General features: G+C 37.3%; 1 protein-coding gene and 1 long non-coding RNA gene across 4 annotated transcripts in view; one reads left to right on the top strand and one right to left on the bottom strand.

The window, feature by feature from the left end:
* RXFP1 (relaxin family peptide receptor 1) overlaps nucleotides 1-27952 on the bottom strand; it is a 101018-nt gene that overhangs the window by 32924 nt on the left and 40142 nt on the right. For 2 of the 3 annotated variants that reach the window (XM_059174087.1, XM_059174097.1), the window contains exons 3-5: nucleotides 10036-10134; nucleotides 6098-6203; nucleotides 1236-1307 (exon numbers count right to left, since the gene is read on the bottom strand). In XM_059174087.1, coding sequence (XP_059030070.1) covers nucleotides 1236-1307; nucleotides 6098-6203; nucleotides 10036-10134 — 277 coding nt within the window. The remainder of the gene's footprint in view (nucleotides 1-1235; nucleotides 1308-6097; nucleotides 6204-10035; nucleotides 10135-27952) is intronic. The other variant, XM_059174102.1, reaches the window with a different exon arrangement.
* LOC131831812 (uncharacterized) lies at nucleotides 672-4232 on the top strand. Its single transcript, XR_009353814.1, has 5 exons — nucleotides 672-753; nucleotides 1238-1318; nucleotides 2186-2258; nucleotides 3268-3406; nucleotides 4070-4232. It is a non-coding gene; the product is annotated as an uncharacterized LOC131831812 (long non-coding RNA).

Here is a 27952-nt window from a genome sequence, read left to right as displayed (position 1 = left end):
AATTGGAGTACTAACTCCTTTTAAACATGTGGACATAAGGTGGTGCTACAGATCAGAAAAATTCTTCAGCCTCCAAAAATCAGAAAATAGAATACAGAAGCATTCTCTTGAAATATTTACATAAGGCCTAATTTTGAAAAGCACTTCTCTCGATTGTTAAACATCCAGTAGTTTTGAATGTCATTTTTAGTGAGATTTTTATTTTTAAATATGAAACATACTTTTTTTGCAGATTATCTGGGTTTTGAGTACATTTCATCGAATAGATTAATTTTTATTCTGATTTTGTTCTATTTCTGTTATCTTAAAGAAGAACGTACAGATACATATACAACTATGTATGAGGTTTCTTCAGTGTAAGACCAGAACTAAAACAGACATAGGTATGAGAATGAATCTAGGAATTCTCGGATGTTTTCTAGAGATCATGATTCAGGCTGAGGATATTTTTTTTTTTTTTTTTTTTTTTTTTTTTTTTTTTAGATTTTGTTTATTTGTCAGAGAGAGCGAGCGAGAGCGAGCACAGGCAGACAGAGTGGAAGGCAGAGTCAGACGGAGAAGCAGGCTCCCTGCGGAGCAAGGAGCCCGATGTGGGACTCGATCCCAGGACGCTGGGATCATGACCTGAGCCGAAGGCAGCTGCTTAACCAACTGAGCCACCCAGGCGTCCCCAGGCTGAGGATATTTAAACCGAACAGTTCAAGTATGATATCATATCAAGTATGATAGTCACAGAGTTGGACTGAATCACAGGTAAGCACAAACTGCACCATTATGGATTTGGGGAGTATACATGAAAATGCTGAACTGATGGGAATCTAGCATGTCAGATACTACATGAATCGAAAATAAAAAACTGCATGGCAGATATGAAAATGGAATTAAGTCCCCAAAACAACATGCTCTGGGGTTTCCAACCACCACGACTTGCTCTCTTAGGTGGAGAACGAATTTGCAAACATATGGAAGAAAATTCTTCACAGGCTAGTGTGTGTGCCAGAAGAACTCATATCTCGCATGCTCCTGTTTCTTTGAGAATAAATGTGATTTTTCTAGAATGACTTCTAGAACTCCTCAAAAAAACAGTTACCTGGTAGTCTTTAGCTAACAGCTAAATAATTTTCCAAGGACAGATTAGACTTAAGTGGTGATATAGTGTTGTTATGTGCAGAGGTGGGAAAAGACAGGCCAAAATGGTGTGTTAATTTTAACACGGGAATTAAATTTTTTCTTACAGTTTTTGAAGATTATAGTACTTCTTGAAGCCATCAGGAGGAAGCTTTCGTATTAAGTTCCACTGAAGCGACCTGGAATAAATGTAAATTGTGGTTCTTAAAGTGTTTCTTTCTTTACTTTTAAACTACAACAGTTTACAGAACAGTATAAATAATTACAAGCTTGATTTAGTGTAGTACCAACTTTCAAGAAACATTTTATTTCATGGTGTTACTCTTATATCCATAGTACTATTTGAACCAAGTCTAACTGTTAGTTTTGTATTACTAAAGATATTTGTCTTAAATTTAGGCTACAACATTGTAATTCTAACAAAACACAAAATAATGTAACTGGGAAAATAATTATCAGTTCATTTTCCTTTTTTCTTTTTATTTAACAGACACTAGAAACCATCTTGGTTTTGAAGTGACAATAAAAATACTGTTTTCTGTGTAAAGAACATATAAGAGCTTAAGTAATTTTATATTCTTCAGTATTTCATTGCTCACATTCCACTACTTTTACTTCCTTTTAAAGTTAATTACGAAGGCAACTGTCAATTGGTCAGTACAACTGAACCCTCTTTATTCAATAAATGATTTCATTTCAATTTCTAGGAAATTTTATAGAAAGATTTCCCCTTGAATCACAATTTGATACGTAGTTTGGCACAAACTAGGTGCACATAATTGTGGTTGTACTGGAAAGGACCTAAACCTTTAATGTCTTAAAGAAAAACAGTGTAAGGCAGTAGGAACAAACTTAAAGAAGCAAAAAACCAAACCAAATGGACAAACACCCAAATTGTTGCTGCTGGAGTCCCTTGCAAGAACCATACACAATATTTACTTGTCAATCTCTTTAACTGTGAAAACATCGATTTCTACTAGATGACCTATAATAATATGATGCTTACTGTCTTTATATAATACGATGGAGCAGATGTTTCTTGTTACATTGTCTCTAGGTTGACCACTGTGGGATAAACACTTGGAGATGCTTGACGGGCAAAAAGGACTCGGTTACAACAGCATCATACAGTAGGCACTACCAATGTTATTTGTTATATTGGTTTGGACCAGTGTTGCTTAAATTTGATAGTGAAGACTTCTTAAAGCAAAATAATTTCTCAGACTCCCTCAGAACACATCTTTGGGATCTGAGAAATATTATTCTAGAGTCTAGGAGACCATGTATTATCGATGGGGATGTTATTGCTCTGAGGTGTGAAAACCGGTTTTTAAGGAGGGAGGAAAAAAATCTCATTTTACCTTTTTAAATGGATGAAGAACAGGTATACATACAGATATAGACGAGTATATGTATAATATTAAAATTTCACAGGAGGGGACAAATAGAAAAAAAATGTCTAAAAAAGCTTGGAGGGTAGTAATGAAAAGAAAAAGGAAAACTTAAGTTCTAGACTGTACATAACAGTCATTAGTGGTTTTTTAATGAATGAATGCCAAAGGCTGATTAACTATGAACTCTCTCTTGAAATCATTCGTAGCTGCCGGGCTATCTCTAAATGTTCTTTCATTTCTTAGGTTAGCTAAATGAGAATTCCTGTCCTCCTAATCCTTCTCACTTGGCTTGGATCTTCAATTCTGCTTTACATCTTGTCGTACATGTTTCTGTTGTTTAAAAACAAATGGTTGAATATTTGAGTTTGATTTAAATCTATTGATAAAAGCTTAGTGTGTTTTCAAAAATGTGTTCATTCATTCAGGCATTCATTCATTTTCTCAATGTATGTTGAATGCCTTCCATTTGTACTTTGGGAAAAAAGGATAATGTCACTGCTCTTAAGAAGCTTATACTCTATTAGGGTGACAAAGAACCTATTTTATCTATAAATAGAGGGCTTCTTTGGATGATAACTTTAGTTTTATAGCCTAGGGCTAAAAAGGCTATCATCTTGTTTTATTTTTTATTTATTTTCATATGACTTCATTTCAGAAACAGTGTTCAGGGTTTATGGTATCTGTTAGGAACTTTGGAGGAAATATAGAAAAACTCCATTGAGCTTCTGGCACTTCCCTTTTTCAGGTAGAGAAGATTAAGACTCCAATCACTATAGCACAAGGAAGGATGATGTGCTTCAAAGAGACACGAGTGGGGTTCTATGAGAGAATCCAGGAAGAAGAGGCGAATTGCACGTGAGTGGAAAGGTTACACTGGAGGGAAGGTAGGCTCATTTAAGGATTCCTAAATTATGTTTCTTAGAAAGTTGGCTTTTATTGATAGTGCCTAGGATTTATAGGTGACTTCTTTCTAAATGATGTCAAATATTTTAACAAATAGCATTCTCCATATTTTCATAATACCCTGTTGAAATGGAAGTGTTATTCTTACTGAATAGGACAAGCCAAAAACACTTTTTAATATGATAAATTTTTGTGTTTTAAAATGTAATATTCCAAGTCTGACTCTTTACAAAGTGGTGTGTGTGTGTGCAAAAGAGAGAAACTACCTAGTTTAATTATTATTGCCAAAGTTAGCTATAGTTTTGATAAAGTTCTTACAATTAGATTGTGTAGTTTAGTGATTAAATTCCAGGATCTTTCAGTCAGCACTCACACAGTCAAAACTTAATGTTTAGGAAGCTCGAACAAGACATAAATCATCATATTTATCTGTCTCTTTTGTTCAATTGCATTTATGTGAAAGGTCTTAAAAATTCCCACTTCAATAAATATTCCTGGGATTATTGGTTTCTTTGATACTTATATATGATTATATATGATTTAGTCTATTTCCAGCATTTCCCTATGAGAGTTCCAATTCAAAATACAGAATGAGCTCTGTAATAAAATTTGATATTTACTTTTTTAATGTATTTGCTGTAAAGCCTACAGTTCCTTTCTCTGTGGAATCGAATGAAGACTGGGGCGAGTTGTGATGCTGAGCTGGAGTTAACGTTTACTGCAGAGTAAAGTAGAAATGGACAGCTTCAATCAAGCTGCTCAAACCAAAGCACACGAAATTGCTATTTTTTAACAAAAAATAAAGTGTTACAGACATAGACTCCTGAGCTTTGTTTCTACATCTCCAAATGCCTGTTGAGAATTTCTATTGACTGATCTGTTAACCCAAAGTTGGAAAAGGCATCAAAGATTGGAGTCCTAATCTTTCCCACTTTCTGTCACCAAGTCCCCATCCCCCCAGCATGCTATTACTCAGGAAAGCCTGAAATCATTTTGGGCATTTGCGTCTCCCTTGCTTTCCTGTAGCCCATCGTCATGAGGAGCTATCCCATGCCAGTTTTCTTCTCTATACCAAGGACTGAAAGCTGGTGGCCCACAGGACTGCACACACCTCTTTATGAATGTATTTATGAATGTTCTGAGCCAGTACATTTTAATGCCTTTGGGTATTCTTTAAAGACATGTGCTCTCTGGTTAGTCATTTCCTATCTTCTTCCATTCCTCCAGATCTCTCCCTCTCTTCCTTTCTTATGCAAAGGTTAGTTAATTTGTGGAAGAACAGATTCAATTCTTACTTGTAGGAAGGGGAAAAATGAGACTGGCAGCCTCAGGGTATTCTTTGACTGACTTTCTGGTAATATGATATGAACAGTGGGGGCGATAAATATTTCTCTTTGAAAATAGAATGAAATCATCTCAATTTTTTCACCAAGCAGGGCCAGTCATGATTTAAATCATGGAAACTCTTCACAGAACCTCAGATTATTATTTTATTCTAGTAAAATATTATTATTGTTTTCTATTAAGACTAATTAGTATGAAAAAGAGCTATGGTGACTTGAGGATAGACTAGAATGCCAGCCTTAGTTCAGGCGGGACTGTCAGCTCCTTTGGGGAAAACAAGTCTTTGTGGTTTAACCTGTTTGATGCTTTTAGCTCATTACCAATTTGGATAAATTCTGCAGGTCACCATTGATTGAATAAACCCTCCCAGATTTTGTTAATTTAATGGCATCCTGGCTGACAGAAACTGAGCTCTAGCTCTCTCTGCTTCTTATACGTCAAGCATATGAGTTGCCATGTTATGTGGTTTGCGTTGGCAAAGGCAGGACTTGCCCATATTTGTAAACTTAAGAATTACTCCTATTCTGTCTTCATGTACTCAAAAGTCAGAGCCATATGGCACTAAAACATCTGGATGAAACAAAAAACTCAGCAAAAACATCAGATTAAAATATCTTCCCTCTACTGATTTCTTTTGAAAAGTTTCAGCCAAATGTGTGTGACTGTGTTGCTAAAGTTTGCTGAATTCAAATTAGTACTGGATCAACAAACCACTTATTATGAGGATAAGTTTCTTTTACATACAGAAGTTTGAGTTATTGGGGGGGGGGGGGAGACATCAACATCTCCGAGCCAAATGTGATTCAGAAGAGTTAGATTTTAAATGTGAAGTAAGTTCTGGGAATATTTTATCCCATTTATTTCACTTGTCTTCTTTTTTTATTTAGAGATAAGAGTGTTTCCAACAAAGTCTAAAAGAGCTCTTTCAATAAATGTCAGTTCTTGTAATAAGACAGCTCTATATAATAGTTTAACTGGCAGCCTTTTTTTTTTTTAGTAGCACACAAATGACGACATCTTTTGTTTAGAGAAAATATGATAATACTAAATATTAAATGGGATTATTATGAGGATTTACATAAGTTAATATATCTAAATACACCATAGGATTATTATGAGGGACTAAATAAATTAATATGTAGAATAAGTTAAAGTGGAACCTAACATTTAATAAGTGTAAAATAAATAGCAGCAATCATTATAATTGACCGAGAACAATGACATCATCTTTGAATAAAAATGCATTACTAATGACAAGGCCTTAATTATGATACAGTTTTACAGGTGCTATTCTGGTTGTCAGGATGAAGCCATTCTTTTCTACTTACATTACAGTCACATTTGAAGAAACTGATGGAACAGCTCGTAAATTGGTCTCATCACAGTCAACCTCTAAACCTCGGCAAAGACATTGCATGGGCACAGAACCGACCACTGAATAAGAAGGAAGTTGTAAGGAATGGGGATAGTGAGGGACCAGGAAGAGGAGGGTAATGAAAAGAAAGAAATGAAAAGCTATGAGAAAATTATTTAGTACAAAAGTATGTTTTACCCAAGCAATATGGGCAATGCTTTAAATTAAGGTAACAAAGTTTGCTTTTAATTTAATGTTAAAATGATGCTACAACATTAAGATAAAACAGACACATTTACCAGCCCATGCATTTCTGTAAATAGCAGACTACTCTTTTCCATTTGTTGCAAAATGACTGATGTCATCTGCTTTTACTCACCTAAGGTGAGTGGTTATGTTCAGAGGTGATATGATAGCGGATGATGGGCTTTAATGTCCATATTAAAGCTGCTATTTAAGACTAAAGTATTAATAGCATAATCAAACTCTTAAGGGAAGACTAAGTTATTTTTAAAGTGAGAAAGAGAACTAAACATGAACCATGGTGTTGGTAGAATTCTTTTTTTGTTTTTTCCTGGAAAATTCAGGAGTTCTTTAAAGAATTTTTTTTTTTTTTTTTTTACGATCTTCTTTTGGCTTATGTAGGGATGTAAGGATGTCTAAAAAGTCATTTATGGGAGTGAACTTTTTTTATGCATAGCCAACCATTCTATTCTCACTGCTAATGTTGGGGAGAGGGACAATTGGACGTTGGCCTTTGGCCATCTTGTGGGGCTGCAGTCATAGTCTTAAAGATGTGATCCCATAGTTCTAAAGTCTATTAGAGACTTGCATGTGTGTTCATATGGCTCAATAGTAGAATAAGATTGTTATTCCATATAATAGAGTGTGATTCCTGCTGCTGTGGGGAATGGTTGATGAACAAGAGTTATGAAAAGTGCTTTCCCTCTACATTTACTTTAAAACCCTGACCTGAATAGCAGAGGTTACCAACTCATGTCTACAGGGCACTGGCAAAACAGGTGTTGGCCTTATCCAGATGTCCCAGTGGACCTGCTTCTCCTGTTGCCATATTAGGATAGGAACATGTATAGCCAAGTCAACCAACTTTCTCAAAGAAGCCAGAAATACAATGTTGTGTTGATGATTACCTATTTGAAAAATGAGAATTGCCAACTCAAAATATTTTAAAACATCACGGAACAAACAAAACTTTCTATGAGAATTTTCTGCTGGTAGGCTTCTAGTATATGATTTTTACAGTCAAGCTTCCACAGAGCAGAAAAGTGTCTTATGGCAAAGAAGAGATTTCTATGACAAAGCTGGTGGATGACTAGTAATGTGCACAGTTGAGTAGTAAATGGGACTTTGACCTAGTAAATATCTCTTTGCTCAGCTATGGGGTGACAGGTGTTCTTCCTCTCCTCCCAAATAACTCTCCTGACTATTTTTCAGGGTTATAAGAGATCAAAATCATAACTTAGGATTTGTCTTTTTTGTAAACAGAGTCTCCGCCAAGAACTTTTAAACAGTTTTATGGTTGTAAGTAACCATTTTGGCTATGGATCTCTGAAGCTGAAAACTGATTCTGTCTCCAGTTATAAGCCATGTCTAACTTGAGTGTTGTGGGGAAGGAAGGGTGTGGATTGGGAGAGAGGATGAAGGGTTTGAGCATGAGACTAGGAAGGGTAAAAATGGAGGTAGTGAAATTAACACTACTTCCAATGTATTTTTTCTGTTTATATTGACGGAGTTAAGATAATTCATATATGTTGATTAACAAGGGTTACCTGTAATAAGGAAAAATGAAAAAATGACACCTAAATATCCAACATCAAAAGAATGATTAAGCACATTATTTCACTTAAAAATATATTATATAGTATTTTCAAAAACAGCTTGTAACAGCATGGATACCTGATTATGCTAAAATGCTAAGTGAAAATATGATAAAAATGCTTTGTACAGGAAATTTCAACAATGTTAAAATAAAAGAGATTAATAATGCACCAACAAGTTAATGCCGGTAGCCTCTGAGTGATGAAATAATGGTTGAGTAAACAAACAATTCTAAATCTTTGTCCTTTCCATATCCCTCAAGTTTAAACTTTAATAATACATTGGTTAATGATAGATATATTTTCCAAGATATTGTTCTTGAGAGGTGACTTTATAAAAGCCAATTCCTCACACTCTTACACCCAGCCAAAAATTATTATAAGCCATTCTCAGTTTAATTTCCAATAAATCCTTCTAATAATCATTTACATAAGGTAGTACAAAAGGAACTTAAAGTTTCACCCCCAAATTTACACTACTCTTTCCATTCTGTTCCATACTGCTTTTATGCTTGCAAAAGACATTTAGTTATTTATTACCACCGCATTCTGAACTATCTTTATAAGAACTCTAATTGAAGATTATATATTTGTTTTTTACTAAAAACTGATAAAAAAATTTTTTTTTTTGGTATATCATTTACTGTATAGCTCCATTCTTCCTATGTAGTTATACTTAGGGACACACTTCTCCCAGAGTTCAGAATTAGGCAAAAAGTTATCTCTCTTGCTGACTTGATCTGTTTTTTCCCTCATTTGTTTGTCTTTGCTTTACAAGCTGGACTATAAAAGTTATGTAACCCATTATCGTCCTTCTTTAGCCTGATGACTACAAAATTCAGTACTAAGCCTTGGAAACAGATACTGAACTTTTCTCAGTGAGGATTTCCTTATATAATTTTTCTTCCCATTTCTTTCCCATTCACTGTTGAATTTTTGTCTTATATGGTATATTAATGAATTAAGTCTGTTAGCAGCCAGATTTTTATTGTAAACTGCATAAAATCCATTTAGGAATAAGGAGATACAGAAAGATTCAATTAAAATTTAAGAAATGAAAATTTCTTAATTTTTAAATTTAAGATATGAAAAGAAAAGGCAATACAAAACAAGAAAAAAACCCCTGTGTTTTGAGATAACATGGCATAATCGTTTAATTTTTTTGTGTTGTATTAGCAGGTAAATTACACCTGTTACATTTTTTCTTTCCCAGAAGGATTTAGGGATCAAATAATTTGGTCTCTGTGAGAAAATGTGAGGCTGAGACAGATTGCTGAGTAGCCTGTGTGTTTACAGGATGGATGTACATGTCTTTAAATTGGGGACTGTTAGTATTTTTTATTAATCTCATTTGAATATTGAAGACAAAAAAATTAAACCTTTTTTAAAAAGCTTGACTTTACAATTTGTGATAGAACATAAAGGAAAAATTATAGTAAGGCCCACCTCTCCCTCACTATTTAACCAAGGTTTTGTAAAACTAGGACCAAAATTGTAGCTTTAAGGCACAAAATTATATTTCCATAATTTATTAGAAAAAACAAAATTTATTAAAAGGAGTTGTTTACAAGGTCTTCCTGTTCTAAAGTATCACAGTCAGTCCTGAGGTTGTACCCTCCCACCACCCCTTCAGTGTTTTTAGAGGTTTTCAGTATGTGACTAAGCATAGCAGGTTATAATTAATGAGGTTTTTTGTAGTTCTAAAGTAGTTTAGACTCCAGAAGCTTTTTCACTTGCAGACATTAAAATGCGAACAGCTCCTCTGCTCTTCCTTTTCTACAATTTCCTTTGTATCAGAGCCTATGATTGTGAAAAAGGGACATAAAGTAGTAATCTTGGATGATGGACATTAATTTTGTTCACAATATCTAGCATGATATATTGCTTTTATCCTTAAGATCCTTGAGTCACTTTTAAATAAAATCCCCAAATTAAGGCTGCATGTCTAATAGAGTTTGCTGTTAGAAGACTATAGCTAACCTTTTCAAACAAATATGTTGGATCCAACTTTTGAAAACATGGTATCTTTTTATGAACTCATGGAAAAGGAGACTCAGTCCTTTTGATTACTTACAGCATTCCGATGTTTGTGTCTCAAAGGGATATGGGGAAGTCATTCTGTAGTAACTGACGAAATACTTGTCAAATTGCAAAGACCATCCATTATTGTCTCCTAAAATAAAAATCAGAGAGCAGAGAAGTTTAAGAAAACAGAAAAAATCTGGTGTGTTGGGAAAAATAGTTCTTCTCTTTAAAAGAAACAAGAGATTCTCAGACTTAGTAAGATAAACATCATCTGGGAGCTTGTTGACAATGTATATTTCTAGCTCCCCCACCCAGAGGTCCTGATTTTATAGGTCTGAGATGTGTCCCCAAGTCTCCACTATGGGCACTGTAGGTGCCTCTTCTGTAGGTGAGTCTTCTGCAAGTAGTATTTGAACCACATTTAAAGAAACAGTACTTTCTTAAGTACTGAAATATAGCACACTGTTCCTAGATTATTAGTTATGATTCCTTCAATAATCTTCTGTCATTTAAATTGATGTTGGAGGTGTGTTGACATGGATAGACAGTCATGGCTGTTAAAGAAAAGAAGAAAAAAATAACATGCTCAGCAAGATTGCATTCCTTTTTTTTTTTTTTTTTAAGGGCACTATGGTGTCAGGGATGGTTTTAAGAGGAATTCTCCTCTGGGGGCGGGGGGAGGAGCAAGATGGTGGAGGAGTACGAGACCTAAATATCATCAAGTCCCAGGAGTTCAGATAGATAGTTATCAAACCATTTTGAACACCTACAAACTCAATAGGAGATCAAAGAGAAAAAGAGCGGCAATTCTAGGAACAGAAAAGCAACCACTTTCTGGAAGGTAGGACATGGGGAGAGCGATATACAGGAAGATAAATTGCAGGGGGAGGGGGGTGGCTCCCGGGAAGCAGTGGAGCACAAAATCAGAACTTTTAGAAGTCTACTCCACGGAGGGATGTCACTCCAGAGGCTAAGCCGGGGGTGCAGCCCTTGTGCAGACAGTGTGGTCTCACGATGCATGGGGTCACAAAAACACCAGGGGTGTCTGAGTGTCGCGGAACCCCCAGGTATCAAAGCAGGGAATCCAGCCGCAGAGACAGAGCTGAGGAGTGGGCTCTCAGCTCGGGGTTACCTTAAACCCTGATCTGAGGCAAAGTCAGGCCACTGCTCTTGGAGCAGAGACCATACAAGTGGCAGATCCAGGGAGACCACTTCCTTCTGTGGGAGGAGTGGCATGGGAGCACGCTGCAGAAGTCTGCTGGGTTTGAAAGCTCCAAATGGGGCTGTATGCCAGAGATAGAAATGTTCAGTCACAGGCTGGGTGATGGGTGAGCACTCCTATTCCATCCCTTCATCATGTTTATCCTTATTTTTGACCATATATATATATATATATATATATATATATATATATATATATGAAAGTTTTTCTTTCTTTAAAATTTGGGGAGGCAGTTTCTTCAAAAAGACCAAAATACACCCCAAATCAAGTGTGTGGCCCTATTCTATTCACCAGTCTATGTATGGCCCTGTTCTATTCACTATTTTTTTCTCCTTTCTTCTCCCCTCAGTTTTGGGTCTCTTCTGATTTGGATATTGTATATTTTTCTGGGGTCATTGTTACCTTTTTAGTATTTCTTATCTGGATAAAGTGACAAGGTGGAAAAACTCACCTCAAAAAAAAAAAAAAAGAAAAAAGAACAAGAAGAAGGAGGAAGTACTGATGGCTAGGGACCTATTCAATATAGACATTAACAAGATGTCAGAACTAGAGTTTAGAATGACAATTATCAAGGTCCTAGGTAGGCTCAAAAAGAGCATTGGAGATACTAGAGAATTCCTTTTTGGAGAAATAAAGTCCCTTTCCAGATAAATAAAAGAACTAAAATCTAACCAATTTGAAATAAAAAAAAAGCTTTTAATGAGGTACAATAAAAAATGGAGGCTCTTGGGGTTCTGGGTGGCTCAGTAGGTTAAGCCTCTGCCTTCGGTTCGGTCTCAGGGTCCTGGGATCAAGCCCCACATCGGGCTCTCTGCTCACTGGGGAGTCTACTTCCCCCTTTCTCTCTGCTTGCTTCTCTGCCTACTTTTGATCTCTCTGTCAAATAAATAAATAAAATCTTAAAAAAAAAAAAACACGGAGGCTTGGGATGCCTGGGTGGCTCAGTGGGTTAAAGCCTCTGCCTTCAGCTCAGGTCATGATCCCAGGGTCCTGGGATAGAGCCCCACATCGGGCTCTCTGCTCAGCAGGGAGCCTGCTTTCTCCTCTCTCTCTCTGCCTGCCTCTCTGCCTACTTGTGATCTCTGTCAAATAAATAAACAAAACAAAACAAAACAAAACGGAGGCTCTTACTGCTAGGATAAATGAGGCATAAGAGAGAATTAGTGATATAGACCAAAGGATGGAGCATAAAGAAGCTGAGAAAAAGAGATATAAAAAACTACTAGACCATGAGGGGAAAACTAGGGAGATAAATGATACCATAAGATGAAATAATATTAGAATAATTGGGATCCCTGAAGAAGAAGAAAGAGAGAGAGGGGCAGAAGGTATGTTGGAGCAAATTATAGTAGAGAACTTCCCTAATTTGGCAAAGGGAATAGGCATCAAAATCCAGGAAACACAGAGAATACCCCTCAAAATCAAGAAAAATGGGTCAAGACCCCGTCATCTAAGAGTAAAATTTAAAAGTCTCAGTCACAAAGAGAAAATCCTGAAAATAGTTTGGGACAAGAGATCTGTAACATAAAACTGTAGAACTATTAGATTGGGGGCACACCTATCCACAGAGACCTGGCAGGCCAGAAAGGACTGGCATGATATATTCAGAGCACTAAATGAGAAAAATATGCAACCAGGAATACTATCATTGAAAATGGAAGGAGAGATAAAAAGCTTCCAGGACAAACAAAAATTAAAAGAATTTTTAATTCTTTTACAGTCCTACAGGAAATATTGAAAGGGGTCCTTTAAGCAAAGACTCTAAAAGTAACAGATGAGAAAGAAACAGAGGCTATATACAGTAACAGTCACCTTACAGGCAATAGAATAGCACTAAATTCTTATCTTTCAATAGTTACCCTGAATGTAAATGGTCTAAATGCCCCAATCAAAAAAAAAAAAAACAAACAAAAAAAAACCCAGAATATCAGAATGGATAAAAAAAATAAGACCCATCAATATGCTGTCTGCAATAAACTCATTTTAGACCCAAAGATACCTCCAGATTTAAAGTGAGGGGGTGGAAAACAATTTACCACACTAATGGACATCAAAAGAAAGCTGGGGTGGATATCCTTTGATCAGGTCAAGTAGATTTTAGGCCGAAGACTATAATAGGAGGAGGAAAGACACTATATCATACCTAAAGGGTCTGTCCAACAAGAAGGTCTAATAATTTTTAATATCTATGCCCCTAACACGGGGGCAGCCAATTATATAAATCAATTAATATATAAAAATCAAAGAAATGCATTGACAATAAAACAATAATGGTAGGGGACTTTAACACCCTGTTACTGAAATGGACAGATCATTTAAGTAAAAGATCAAAAAGGAAATAAAATCTTTAAATGACACACTGGACCAGATGCACATCATAGATATATTCAGAACATTTCATCCCAAAGCAACAGAATACACATTCTTCTCTAGTCCACATGGAACATTCTTCAGAATAGATCACATCCTGGGTCACAAATCAGGTCTCAACCAGTACCAAAAGATTGGGATCATTCCCTGCATATTGTCAGACCACAATGCTCTGAAGCTATAACCCAATCACAAGAGGAAATTTGGAAAAAACTCAAATACATCGAGGTTAAAGAGCATCCTACTAAAGAATAAATGGGTCAACCAGGAAATTAAAGAAGAATTGAAAAAAATCATGGAAACAGATGATAATGGAAACACAACTGTTCAAAATGTTTGGGACACAGCAAAGGTGGTCCTGAGAGGAAAGTATACAGCAATACAAACGTTACAAAGAAGTAAGAAAGGTCTCAAATACACAGCCTAACCCTACACCTAAAGGAGCTGGAGAAAGAACAGCAAAAAAAGCCTAAACCCAGCAGGAGAAGAGAAATCATAAAGATCAGAGCAGAAATCAATGAAATCAAAACCAAAAGGAGAGTAGAACAAATCAACGAAACTAGGAGCTGGTTCTTTGAAAGAATTAATAAGATTGATAAACTCCTGGCCAGACTTATCAAAAAGAAAAGAGAAAGGACCCAAATTAATAAAATCATGGATGAAAGAGAAGACATCATAACCAACACCAGAGAAATACAAACAATTATAAGTACATATTATGAGCAACTATACACCAGAAAATTTGATAATCTGGAAAAAATGGATGCTTCCCTAGAGACATATAAACTACCACACCTGAACCAGGAAGACATAGAAAACCTGAATAGACCTATAACCAGTAAGGAGATTGAAGCAGTCATCAAAAATCTCCCAACAAACAAGAGCCCAGGGCCAGAGGGCTTCCCAGGGGAATTCTACCAAACATTTAAAGAAAAACTAATACCTGTTCCGAAACTGTTCCAAAAAATAGAAATGGAAGGAAAACTTCCTAACTCATTTTATGAGCCAGCATTACCTTGATCTCCAAACCAAAGATCCCTTCAAAAAGGAGAATTACAGACCAATATCCTTGATGAACATGGATGCAAAAATTCTCATCAAATACTAGCCAATTGGATCCAATAGTACATTAAAAGGATTATTTACCACGAACAAGTGGGATTTATTCCTGGGCTGCAAGGTTGGTTCAACATCCACAAATCAATCAATGTGATACAATACATTAATGAAAGAAAGAACAAGAACCATTTGATCCTCTCAATAGAAGCTGAAAAAGCATTTGAGAAAGTACAGCATCCTTTCTAGAGATCAAAACTCTTCAAAGTGTAGGGATAGAGGGTACATACCTCAATATCATCAAAGCCATCTATGAAAAACCCACAGTGAATATCTTTCTCAATGGGGAAAAACTGAGAGCTTTTTCCCTAAGGTCAGAAACATGGCACAGATGTCCACGATCATCACTGGTATTCAACGTAGTACTAGAAGTCTTAGCCTCAGCAATCAGACAACAAAAAGAAATAAAAGGCGTCTGATTCAGCAGAGAAGAAGTCAAACTCTCACTCTTTGCAGATGATATGATACTTTATGTGGAAAACCCAAAAGCTGCACTCCAAAACTGCTAGAACTGCTAGTGTCAGGATATAAAATCAGTGCACAGAAATCAATTGCATTTCTATACACCACAGAAAGACAGAAGAAAGAGAAATTAAGGAGTTGATCCCATTGCACCCAAATGCATAAGATACTTAGGAATATACCTAACCAAAGACACAAAGGATCTGTACTCAGAAAACCATAAAGTACTCATGAAAGAAATTGAGGAAGACACAGAGAAATGGAAAAAATGTTCCATGCTCATGGATTGGAAGAAAAAATACTGTGAAAATAACTATGCTACCTAGAACAATCTACACATTTAGGTCAATCCTTATCAAAATACCATCAATTTTTTTTCAAAGAAATGGAACAAATAATCCTAAAATTTATATGGAACCAGAAAAGACCCTGAATATCCAGAGGAATGTTGAAAAAGAAACCAAAGTTGAAAGCATCACAATTCCAGACTTCAAACTCTATTACAAGGCTGTCATCATCAAGACAGTATGGTACTGGCACAAAAGCAGACCAATAGGTCAATGGAACAGAATAGAGAGTGCAGAAGTAGACCCTCAACTCTATGGTCCACTAATCTTTGACAAAGCAGGAAAGAATGGCCAATGGGAAAAAAGACAGTCTCTTTAACAAATGGTGTTGAAAAAATTTGACAGCCACATCCAGAAGAATGAAACTGGACCATTTCCTTATATCACACACAAAAATAGACTCAAAATGGATGAAAGACCTCAATGTGAGATTGGAATCCATCAAATTCCTTGAGGAGGACACAGGTAGGAACCTTTTCGACCTGAGACACAGCAACTTCTTCCTAGAAACATTACCAAAAGCAAGGCAAGCAAGGGCAAAGTGAACTATTGGGACTTCATCAAGATCAAAAGCTTTTGCTCAGCAGAGGAAAGGATCAACAAAACCAAAAGACAACCAACAGAATGGGAGAATATATTTGCAAATGACATATCAGATAAAGGGCTAGTGTCCAAAATCTATGAAGAACTTATCAAACTCAACATACAAAGAACAAATAATCCAATCAAGAAATGGGCAGAAGACATGAGTAGACATTTCTAAAAAGAAGACATCCAGATGGCCAATAGACACATGAAAAAGCGCTCCATATTACTCGGCATCAGGGAAATACAAATCAAAATCACAGTGAGGTACCACCTCACACCAGTCAAATGGTTAAAATTAACAAGTCAGGACATGAAAGATATTGGTGAGGATGCAAGCTGGTGCAGCCACTCAGGAAAACAGCATAAAATCTCCTCAAAAAGTTGAAAATATCAACTGTATGACCCAGCAATCACACTACTAGGTATTTACCCTAAAGATACAAATGTAGTGATCCAAAGGGGCACATGCACTCGAATGTTTATAGCAGCAATCTCCACAATAGCCAAACTATGGAAAGAACCTAGATGTCCATCAGTAGATAACTGGATAAAGAAGAAGTTATATATATATATATATATATATATATATATATATATATGTATATATACATATATATATATATTTCAAAAAATGAAATCTTGCCATTTGCAATGACTTGGATGGAACTAGAGGGTATTATGCTAAGTGAAATTAGTCAATCAGAGAAAGACAATTATCATATGGTCTCTCTGATTTGAAGAATTTGAGAGGCAGGGTTGGGGGTCGTGGGGGTTAGGGAAGGAAAAAAATGAAACATGATGGGACCAGGGAGGGAGAAAAACCATAAGAGACTCTTAATCTCAGGAAATAAACTGAGATTATTTGCTGGGGGTTGGGTGGGAGGGATTGGGAGGCTGGGTTATGGACATTGGGGAGGGTATGTGCTGTGGTGAGTGCTGTGAATTTTGTAAGACTGATGATTCACAGATCTGTACCCCTGAAGCAAATAATATATTATATGTCAATAAAAATAAATAAATGAATAAATAAATTAAAAAAATAAAAAAGTAAAAAAAAATTAAGAAAGACAAATTCTCCTCTGAATGCTTACATATTTTCTCATCCAAATTTTCCGATTTTGATATTAAACTCCTGTATCATTTAAAAACCCTCAAAATAGTAAAAGTCTTTCTCTTGAGAGAAAGAAAGAAAATAATTTTTGTTCACAGAATTCCTTATGACCTTTTAGTTATTTTTATACATAAGGGAAAATGAAACCAATCACATGATAAAATAGACTATGAATGGAGGTGTAGGGACAGCTTCTCTGGAGGTCTTTGCAGATAGCACAAGCCTTTACCTTACTGGGAGAGTTCAAGTGTGATCCTTTCCAGAGGTTCTAAAATTTTTTGGTAATGTTGTCAGGACTCTTTAAGGATGCATAAACATATGAGTGGTTGATAAAAACTATAAAGTTTATCCTGTTTTTATAAGCTAGTGTTAAATCTAGCTTTAATTTTTTTTTTTTTTAAGATTTCATTTATTCATTTGGGAGAGAGAGAGACAGAGATAGCGGCAAAGATAGAGAGAGCAGGAGTGGGGAGGAAAGGGAGAAGCAGGCTCCCTGCTGAGCAAAGAGTCCAACTCTGGGTTTGGTCCCAAGATCCTGGAATTCTGACCTGAGCGGAAGGCAGATGCTTAACTGACTTGAGCCACACAGGTGTCCCAAATCTAGCACTGATTTTATAAATTATTTCTACCATAGATATGTAATTCAAATCTGAGACTTGAATGCAGATATTAGAACTTTGTATAGTCGCATGGATTGGATGACATTGTCTAGATCATATCCATGGTTCCAGCTCTGATCAGAGGACTTCCAAATTACAGCTCCAGCCTGCACTTTTTCTACTGTGATAATACATGCTCAGTTTACTACGGGCATCTCACATTCAACATTTCTAAAATGCAATTCATTATATTTTTCTATATAATCTTGTTACTCCTCCTAAATTATCTGGATTGGTGAATGGTCTCCACAATCTATCACACTGCCTGAAACTGAAAGGTTAAATTTCTGGGAATTTGCTCATGTCTGATGAAATATAATTTGTATGATTTCTCCTCTTCTCCTGGTAATTTTCTTATTTTTTCACACTCATTAACGCCTCCATGAAGATCATCTTTGGAAAAGGAAATGCATAGTACCATAAATGCTATTTATACTTGTAAAACTAGACTTCCTTTTATAAAGAAATCCTAGGAAAAGTGAAAAATTGGAGAGATTATTTAAACATTGTTTTTAAAATATTCTCCTTCCTTTAGCATGCTTCATTAGTTTTAAAACTCTTTATTTTGTCTGACTTTATTAATTTTATTTATTAATATATTGTAATATATAATTATATTATATATTATATATGGTTAATATATAATTATAATATATATTTTAATACTATATAATTATTATATAAAATAATTTATTTGTTAAGTATATAATTATTTATTTAAAACTCTTTATCTAATTTTTTTTTTGTCTGATTTGTCTGACTTCAAAATAAAGGTAGCAAAGTAATAGAATGGTATCTCAATTCAGAGGGAGATAAGCGATGGTCCTTAAGTTTATCAACCACAGACGTCAGCATGAGATCCCAGCTTGGTACCAGTAACTAGGTGGCCAGGAACAACATCTTACAAACAGCAAATACCAGCCATCAAATACCAAGGAACCAGTTCAAGTTGCCTCCCCAGCCTCTCCCATGATGAGGATGACATTTCAGGCAGAGAAACAGGAAGAAGGGAGGAAATTGGAAAGATTGAGCTTGTATAGACAAATAGAGACAAGTTATTGAGACCAGGGTGGATTTTTTGCAGTTTGATCCTCCTCTTTCTATAGTGGGTTTAGAATGCTTTTGTGTTCTTTAGAAGTTGGTAATTTAAATCTATGTTTTCCAGAACTCGAGCAGCTAGGGTTCTTGTTACAGATAAGTTTCTACCATTTGGATGCATGCAAGTGAGACTGGAAGTTTGAGATACCGGTCCTGTGGGTATCTAGCATGAGCTGGCGCAGTTACTGAAGCCAGGCTCAGCGTTCATTTTTCACAGGTAAATAGATGACTAGCACTAGAGAAACACTCGTGACTAGTGGCAACAGCAGCAGATGCTTCCTGATCTTGAACTTGTAATGATTGTGGTTTTTTTCCCCATTCCTGACTCCTGCTTCTATAGCCTTTACAACTCTATGAACACCTTCTTCTTTGTATGAAATCTCTTTTTCCTAAGGGCTCCCCCTGCAAACCCCAATCTAGAGTGGTTTCTGTTTCCTTTTCCCAGAGGGGATTGCGGATAACAGACTCTCAAGGATGGAAACATTGAATTGATGATCTGACCTGGCTGGTTTTGAAGATAAAGGCAATACTGTTACTATCAGAAAATAGGACTCTCAAAGGTTATGGAACACTGTGTCAAAGAAGTTACTTACATGATCACTTATGGCTTCTTCATGACATGCTTCTTAGAAGGCTACACTCTGGCACAGTGGTTGTTATGATAAATCATTAGAATGAAACTGGGGAATTTCAAGGGTTTTGTAATAAGACAGCTATGGAGATGTCCTGGAGAGATTAATGCAAGGAAATGAGAAGCCCAGAGTTTCACACTATTAGTTCGAAAAAGTTCAAAGAATCAGGGATCTTCCATGACTACTCTAAGATAATCTTCTCTCTTGTGATCTCAGAGTTGATGTAACCTCAAATCAGATAGAATCTGATGCAATGGGTTACCAAGGTTACAGTAGAAGCCCAATTCCTGTGTTGTTATCTCCTTTAAGTGAACATCAGGATACTGATTTGGGAGGAGAGAGACCCTTTGAACTGTAAAGAGACATTTAAATGTGTGGAGTTGAATTTGAATACTCCAAATCCCAACCCCATGCAACCTCTCCCATCAGCATAAGCAGCTCCCATCCTTGGTCCCATGATTGTAGTTGGAGACATGTTAGTTACTTTACTTGAGGTAAACAACTTGTGAGGTCTCTCCAGGTCCCACATTTTGAGCTTCTTCTTTGACTCCCAGCCTATTATAAACACACCACAGGAGCCAAGCATAAGTTGTACTTAAAAAATGAAGATTGACATACCAAAAGATTTTGCTTGGGAGCAAATGGGAGACTTGCTGACGCCCACTCTTATAGCCTTACTGGGAATTTTCTAAGTATATGATTTCTGTTCAACATACCTATAATGGGAACTGTTTTATGTGTTAAACCCTGATACAGAGACTGTTTGAATTATTGGATTAAAATATGGTTTAAGTGTGACTGGACATTTACAGCATTTGGGGAGCTTAAGTGGAACCTCATGAGTGATGCCAAAGTAGTGCATTTTTTCTGAAACTCTGAGCTTCAGTGTATTTGACTTTCGTGGTTTTGCTACAGAAATGACACTTTTCAACATTTTTCTGCATCTCCCATGTGGGTTCTGTGGACAGGGTCAGGAGCCTTAAAAAAAAAAACAACATACTACTCTTCTGGGCATCAGAACTATTTGTATTGCTTCTCAGTCTTTTGGCTAAGATTAAGTGCAGAATTTTCTATTTGTTTCCTTGGCTGTCAGGTTTTGGTTTGTGACATTGTCTTATCCCCTTTTCCTGGTCTGGCTGTGTTTATTGGCTTTTTGGCAAGTTTTTACTTTTAAAAACTTGGTTCATATCTTTGGGTATAAGAAAGGAAAATTCTGTGAGAGATTTGATTCCCCCATTTTATTTATTTATTTATTTTTAACGTAAAAAGGATTTTACTTATTTATTTGTCAGAGAGAGAGAGAGAGAGGGTGCAAACAGGGGGAGCAGCAGGCAGAAGGAGAAGCAGGCTCTTAGCTGAGCAAGGAGCCTATTGTGGAAGTTGATTCCAGGATCCTGGGATCATGACCTGAGCTGAAGGGAGACGCTTAATTGACTGAGCCACTTGGGTATCCCTTGATTCCCCCATTTTAACAGAGAAATTGAGTATTAGCACTTAGCACTAAGAAAACTTGTACTTAGCAATTACCTTAGGTACTTTATTTTGTCCACATAACTCTCTTTGATCATTATTGTCATCTCCATTTACAGATGGAAAACTGCTTCTAAGAAGTTGAAGTGTAACAGATTATTAAAAATTACTAAGGAGTGAAAATAATAAAATTATTTTCATATTCTCTTTTCTAGGCCAAATACATGATTTATCAGTTGATAGTCTACCTATAGAATTCCAACTTTTGTGTGATGTCGGCTTTAAATACCTAGTTATTGCTGTTTATTACCTATTTTTCTGTTTTCTATTTCATTTCCTTCATCGAGGCTCTTACATCAGAATTGTATGAACAATACAAAAATTCATTAAAATAACAAACAGAAATAGTTATCAACTGGAATCTACGTCCATTGCTATTGTTACTTATGGAATCAGTGAAAGCATTGTAAATCATTAAAATATTACTAAAAATTAATTTAAAAACAAATTAATTTTCACATGATTTTTTTTTACACATTTATAAATGTTATAGATAAAACAAGTAAGATAAATCATTTGGCTCTGGATATGTTGAGACAGTAATTATTTTTATAAGCAAGTTTGTTATGTATCTATAGAGCAAGGGACGCAGTGGTTTGCAAAGGTCTGAAGACTTTCTCCTTGCAGCCTGCCAGCGCCTTATTGGCTTTGTAGGAGGAGGATGTACACACCCCATGTTCATGTTCATGTTCCTGACACGTGGCCCAGACCTCAGAAAACAGCCATGGAAATCAGGTGAGGTGACAGCATTCCAGAACACAGGGCTGTTTCTGTGGTTAGTGTTTCACTGCTTTGAGGAAATTTATGAGATCAGGGGTTGGGCCAGTGCCAGTAGATGTTGATTTTCGTGCCCTCAGGTTCTTTTTTTTTTTTTTTTTTTAAAGATTTTATTTATTTATTTGACAGAGATCACAAGTAAGCAGAGAGAGAGGAGGAAGCAGGCTCCCTATTCAGGCAGGGCTCTATCCCAGGACCCCGAGATCATGACCTGAGCCTAAGGCAGAGGCTTTTACCCACTGAGCCACCCACGTGCTCCTCATTCCCTCTGGTTCTTAGCAAGCCCTGTATTAAACTGAACTTTAACAAATGAACTATTTAATGTGCTGCTTTTTTTTTTTTTTTTTTTTTTACCATTAACTGATAGTGCAGTGCTTAAAATCCCAGGCTTAGGGCCCTGGGCTAATCCTTTGTCCCTCACCACTGCTCTCTATTTTAAGAGGTTCACTGTATATGGCCTTGGTTGCAACATTTTGGTCAAATAAATTCACACTGTGTAGTTTTTGATGCTGTTTCTCTTTTCCCATTTCCTTCCTTTCTTCCTTCGTTTCTTTCTTTTTAGATTTATTTAGTTGAGGTGCCTGGGTGGCTCAGTTAGTGAACATCTGCCTTCAGCCCAGGTCATGATCCTGTTGAGATGGGATCAAGCTCCACCTTGGGCTGTTCAGTGGGGAACCTGTTTCTCCCTCTGCCTCTGCTGCCCCCCTTGCTTTTGCTCTCTCACTCTCTCTCTCTCTGACAAATAAATAAATAAAATCTTGAAAAAAATAGATTTATTTATTTATTCTAGAGAGAGAAGAGGGAGAGAGAGAGGAAGGAGAGGTGGGAGTGGGGGCAGGGAAGGGTAGGGATAGGGATGGAGAGAATCTCAAACAGACTGCCCCCTGAGTGCGGAGCCCTAGGCAAGCCTCAGTCCCTTACCCCGAGATCATGACCTGAGCAGAAACCAAGAGCTGGACATTTACCTGACTGAGCAACCCAGGAGCCCCTCTTTTCTTTTTCTTAATCCTATTCCTCTTCTCTCCCTTTCTACCTTATTGCACCTCAACACAACACAAACACATGTATGTACACACAGAGTGAAAAAAAAAAAAAAAAGAAAAAGGAGGAGAAGAGAGGTGATATCAGGATAGATGCTGGGAATTTTATTTTATTTTTATTTATTTATTTATTTTTTTAAAGATTTTATTTATTTATTTGACAGACAGAGATCACAAGTAGGCAGAGAGGCAGGCAGAGAGAGAGAGAGGAGGAAGCAGGCTCCCTGCCGAGCAGAGAGCCCGATATGGGGCTCGATCCCAGGACCCTGGGATCACGACCTGAGCCGAAGGCAGAGGCTTTAGCCCACTGAGCCACCCAGGTGCCCCGCTGCTGGGAATTTTAGGATGCAGAAAGAAACAGGACAAAACTGCTTCTACTTCCCGAAGATAGAACATATCTTTTCCGGGGAGATCTCTTTTTCAACAGCAACATCTTCAAACACACCAGCCTTTTAGTAATTAGTTTTTACCTTCCTTTCTGCCTTCCTAAAGCATTTGCTTCTTCCCACCCATTACTTCCTCCCACCAGAAGGCAGGAACATAGAACATAGGAATTGTAGCCAAAATTGCAAAGTTGGAAATTTCACATTTTTAAGAAAACAGCTTTTGGTATATGTGTTGCTGTATTTTAATTCCTTCATCTTTAAGGGTGTCTGGGGCAGTCTGCAGAATGGTTTTTCACACTTGAGTAATGATCCCACTGAAGTTTGATTCTCTGACTTCTCTTGAGGTATTGCAGGGTAGTGTAATAACACTGTCCCCAAAGAACAGTGTGGTAGGGATTATGGGTCCCTATGTGTTGGTATTGCTGCATGAGTAGCAATGATGACAGATATATATGTTTACTAAAAAAGTGATTTTTCTACTAAAAAAAATGGTGTAATGATGCTAGTGTTAAAAAGGAGATACCAGGCCCCAAATGGTATCGCTGGTGCTAATCCCCCACATCAGCAAATGGAAGGCTTAATACTTAACCTAAATGCAGTCTGAATGCCCTAGGAATGTGACCTTGAACCAGCCAACCTGAAATTTCCGGGTCAGCCCTAGGAGGTAATCTGCTGATAAACCCCTTCTGTTTCTCTTAGGAGGGCATCCTTGCCTAAAACAATGCATTCTTTGTTAATAATTTCCTTTTTTTGGTTCCCTCTATGCCTTTAGAAACATTTTCTTTTCTTTTCTTTTTTAAGATTTAAGATTTTATTTATTTAGTTGAGAAAGAGAGAAAACAGGAGCAGAGGAGAGCGGCAGAGGGAGAGGGAGTGTGGCAGGGGGAGAGGGAGAGGGACCTGGGGTTGGGGAGCAGGGATTCCCCACTGAATGGGCAGCCTGATGTGGGGCTGGATGTGGGGCTGGATGTGGGGCTGGACACAGGGCTGGATACAGGGCTGGTTATGGGGCTCGATCCCAGGACCTGGGGATCATGACCTGAGCCAAAGGCAGATGCCTACTGACAGAACCAGGCGCCCTAGAAACATTTTCTTTTCTACAGCTCAACAGAGCTTCTTTCTACCTACGAGTTTGGATGCTGCTTGATTCATGAATTGTTAAATAAAGCCAATTTGATCCATTTATTCAGTTGAATATTTGTTATTTAACATAGTGTGGATAAAAATGAATGACACAGACCAAGAAAAATCTGGTGGCAAATGCTGCCTGGGCTCAGTAGGTATTTGCTGAGTGAATGAATGAATGAATGAATGAGGTTCTATCCTCAAACACACTTCAGAGAAAACCCAGTCTCTTCTTCTACAATAAAATTTGGGAACTGGGGCATTTACTGAAAACACAGTTTTCCAGGCTCTTCTACTGGACATTCTGATTTATCTGGTCAGTACAGGTCAGTATTAGCACTAAATAAGATTAATGCAAATGGTCCCTCATTTAAGGGCACTTTGCTTCTATCTGTCTTATTATACTAACTATAATCTGCTTCATACTATGCTTATTTATATGTGTATTTTATCTCCTTATGGGAGTATAGTAGGAAATAATATTACAAACTTCACACATTTTTAAATATACTTCAGTGACTTTAGAGGTACTTTTAACATATTTAAAATGTGGCACAGGAAATATTAAAACATTATTTCACTTGCACCAAGTATTTGTTATAATTTAGTTTTATGGAAAAGTAGATTACACATTAGTTAGAATTCCCAACAAAGGCACCTCCCCTGCCCATGCTCTCAGATTCTCCTGGCATGGGGTGCAGGACAGGGGTGGGAGTTCAGGGGATGAGGTCTGGATGCTAATCAAAAGGTCCAAGTTTCTTTTCTTTCTTCTCTCTCTTCTTGAAAATATGTTTTTATTTATTTTAAGTAGGCTCCATCCCCAACGTGGGGCTTGAACTCATGACCCCGAGATCAAGAGTCACATACCAACTGGGCAAGCCCCAGGTCAAGTTTCTTGAATACATTAATTTGCTATGGTGTTGTATTAGGCTTCCCTCTAATAATTTCCTGGGATTCTCCATGAGAAGAGAGCTCTGTGGTGAAATATGTTTGGAAATGCTGTGTCCTATATCGGCATTTAGGATTAATAGTGCGTGTTGGCACGAGGAAAGGAGAAGGCAGGCGTTAAAAAAGTATCTTGAATTTTGTTGAATTCTTGTTATAAGATGCCATACATTTTGGAAAGTGTTTGCTTTTGCATTTGCACAAGAAAGAGTATGCCTAGATCACTGGTTTTGGAAATGTAGTTCCACGACCGGCAGCATCCGCTTCACTTAGGGACTTGGAAGAAAGGGAAATTCTTGAGTCTCATTCTGGAGGCATTGAATCGGAAACTGGAGATGGGGCTGAGCCCTGTAGGTTTTAAGAAGCTTGATCTGCTGAAGCTTGAAAACCACTGCTCTGCACTCATTAATCACTTTCTAAGTGTTCCAAATACAGCAATAAAATTGTCTGTACATCGGGAAGTGAATCATTTCAAAATGTTAATGAGTGTGATGTTCATCTGCTGTTACATTGTTAACAATGCAGATTTCTGGACTTACCTACAAGGTCAGCATTTCACTCAGAACTCTCACTCCTCTCACCAGCTCCCGGGGACAGTGCTGCAGTTAGTTCTGAGAGCTGGCTTCCCAGAGTTCCCACAGATTTGCAGTTCCCACAGTTCAGCACTGAACTCCTGGGTACTTTTGATATTTGGATTTTGAATAATCAAAAGTTAAGGGACTTGAGTCTGAGAGGTGGTCAGCAAAAGGAGGATATAAGGATGCTGCTCTGAACAGTCTTCCTCTTTTATTAAAATGAAGGCGTGGGGCGCCTGGGTGGCTCAGTGGGTTAAAGCCTCTACCTTCGGCTCAGGTCATGATCCAAGGGTCCTGGAATGGAGCCCAGCATTGGGCTCTCTGCTAGGTGGGGATCCTGCTTCCTCCTCTCTCTCTGCCTGCCTCTCTGCCTGCTTGTGATCTCTGTCTGTCAAATAAATAAATAAAATCTTAAAAAAAAAATGAAGGCGTAAGTACTATGGGTTACAGAGCATACCTGATGATTGATGAATGAATGAATAATTTTAAAGTCTGGATTTACATAAAGTGAGCATTCTGGATTCTTAGACATTTACTCAATTCTCAGCATCCCTTCTTGGGACATAAGGAGAATCTTTTTCTCAGAAAGTAATGATCCCCAATGTAAATGTGCCCTGGGCCATTAGAATAAACCTTTGGATGCCGGTTGGCCAGGCAGAGCAGTTCTCCCAGCTAACTATGTGACAATAGTAGCTTGCTGGACAGAATGCATTAACCTCTTTGTAGGGCCTTAATGTCTTTGGAGGCAACTCTGAAGAAATTAAGGGGTGTGACGTTATCCTGGGCCCATTTTAAAGGAAATTAATGCCACTGAAGAAACTGTCCTTTGTGGCCTATCTACTAGGAAGTGTCCTAAGATGGAAGTCTTGATGAAGCTAACCCAAACAGTGCTAAGCATTGTTGGATAAACAAACTTGAGGTTAAATTGAGGTTTGTCAGGACGCCTGGGTGGCTCAATCAGTTTAGTGTCTGCCTTCAGCTCAGGTCATCATTCCAGGACCTGGGATCAAGTCCTGCGTTGGGCTTCTTGCTCAGCAGGGAGCCTGCTTCCTCTTTTGCCTGCCACTCCCCTTGCTTGTGCCCTTTCTGTTCTCTTTCTCTGACAAATAAATAAAATCTTAAAAAAAAATGAGGTTTGTTGAGCAAAGGGGAAAAAGAAAAAAGAGAGAGAGGGGGCAAACCAAGAAACAGACTCTTGACTCTAGAGAACAAATTGATGGTTCCCAGAGCAGGGGGTGGGGATGGGTGAAATAGGTGATGGGGATTCAGGAGGGCACTTGCTGTGATGGGCACCGGGTATTGTATGGAAGTGTTGAATCGCAGGTGTTGTATACCTGAAACTAATAGCACACTGTATGCTAACTAACTAGAATTTAAATAAAAGCTTAAAAAAATAAACTGAGGTTTGTCTGTATGGAAAAGTCAAACGTTCAGCTACTTAGGTATTTCCAATGTTATTTTGAGAATGAGAAATAGAAAAACAGGTATTCTTTTTTTTTTTTTTTAAAGATTTTATTCATCCACTTGACAGAGAGATCACAAGTAGGCAGAGCGGCAGGCAGAGAGAGAGAGAGAGAGAGAGAAGGAAGCAGGCTCCCGGCTGAGTAGAGAGCCCAACGTGGGACTCGATCACAGGACCCCGAGATCATGACCTGAGCCAAAGGCAGCGGCTTAACCCACTGAGCCACCCAGGTGCCCCGAAAACCAGGTATTCTTGAACATACAATGCATGGTTATGTATTAACACATACTCATGACCCATGTCATTTTTTCTCTTGCGTTTTTAACCTTAAAAAAGGTTAGCCACCAACTTTAAATGGAATATTCTAAAATGAGCTAAGTTCTACATGCTTGGCATTGCCATCATTTTGACAACTGGATGAAGACCTGTATTTAGGAAATGAAGGAATATTTGATGTTCCAGAATTTTCAATTCAGGCCCAATTAAAAATTAAAGGAGTCCTTGAATACACTTTAAACATT

Source organism: Mustela lutreola, chromosome 1 (assembly GCF_030435805.1).
Source record: "Mustela lutreola isolate mMusLut2 chromosome 1, mMusLut2.pri, whole genome shotgun sequence".
In the NCBI taxonomy this organism is placed as follows: domain Eukaryota; kingdom Metazoa; phylum Chordata; class Mammalia; order Carnivora; family Mustelidae; genus Mustela; species Mustela lutreola.
The sequence above is the reverse complement of the archived record's forward strand: the minus strand, read 5'-3'. Positions and strand labels throughout refer to the sequence as shown.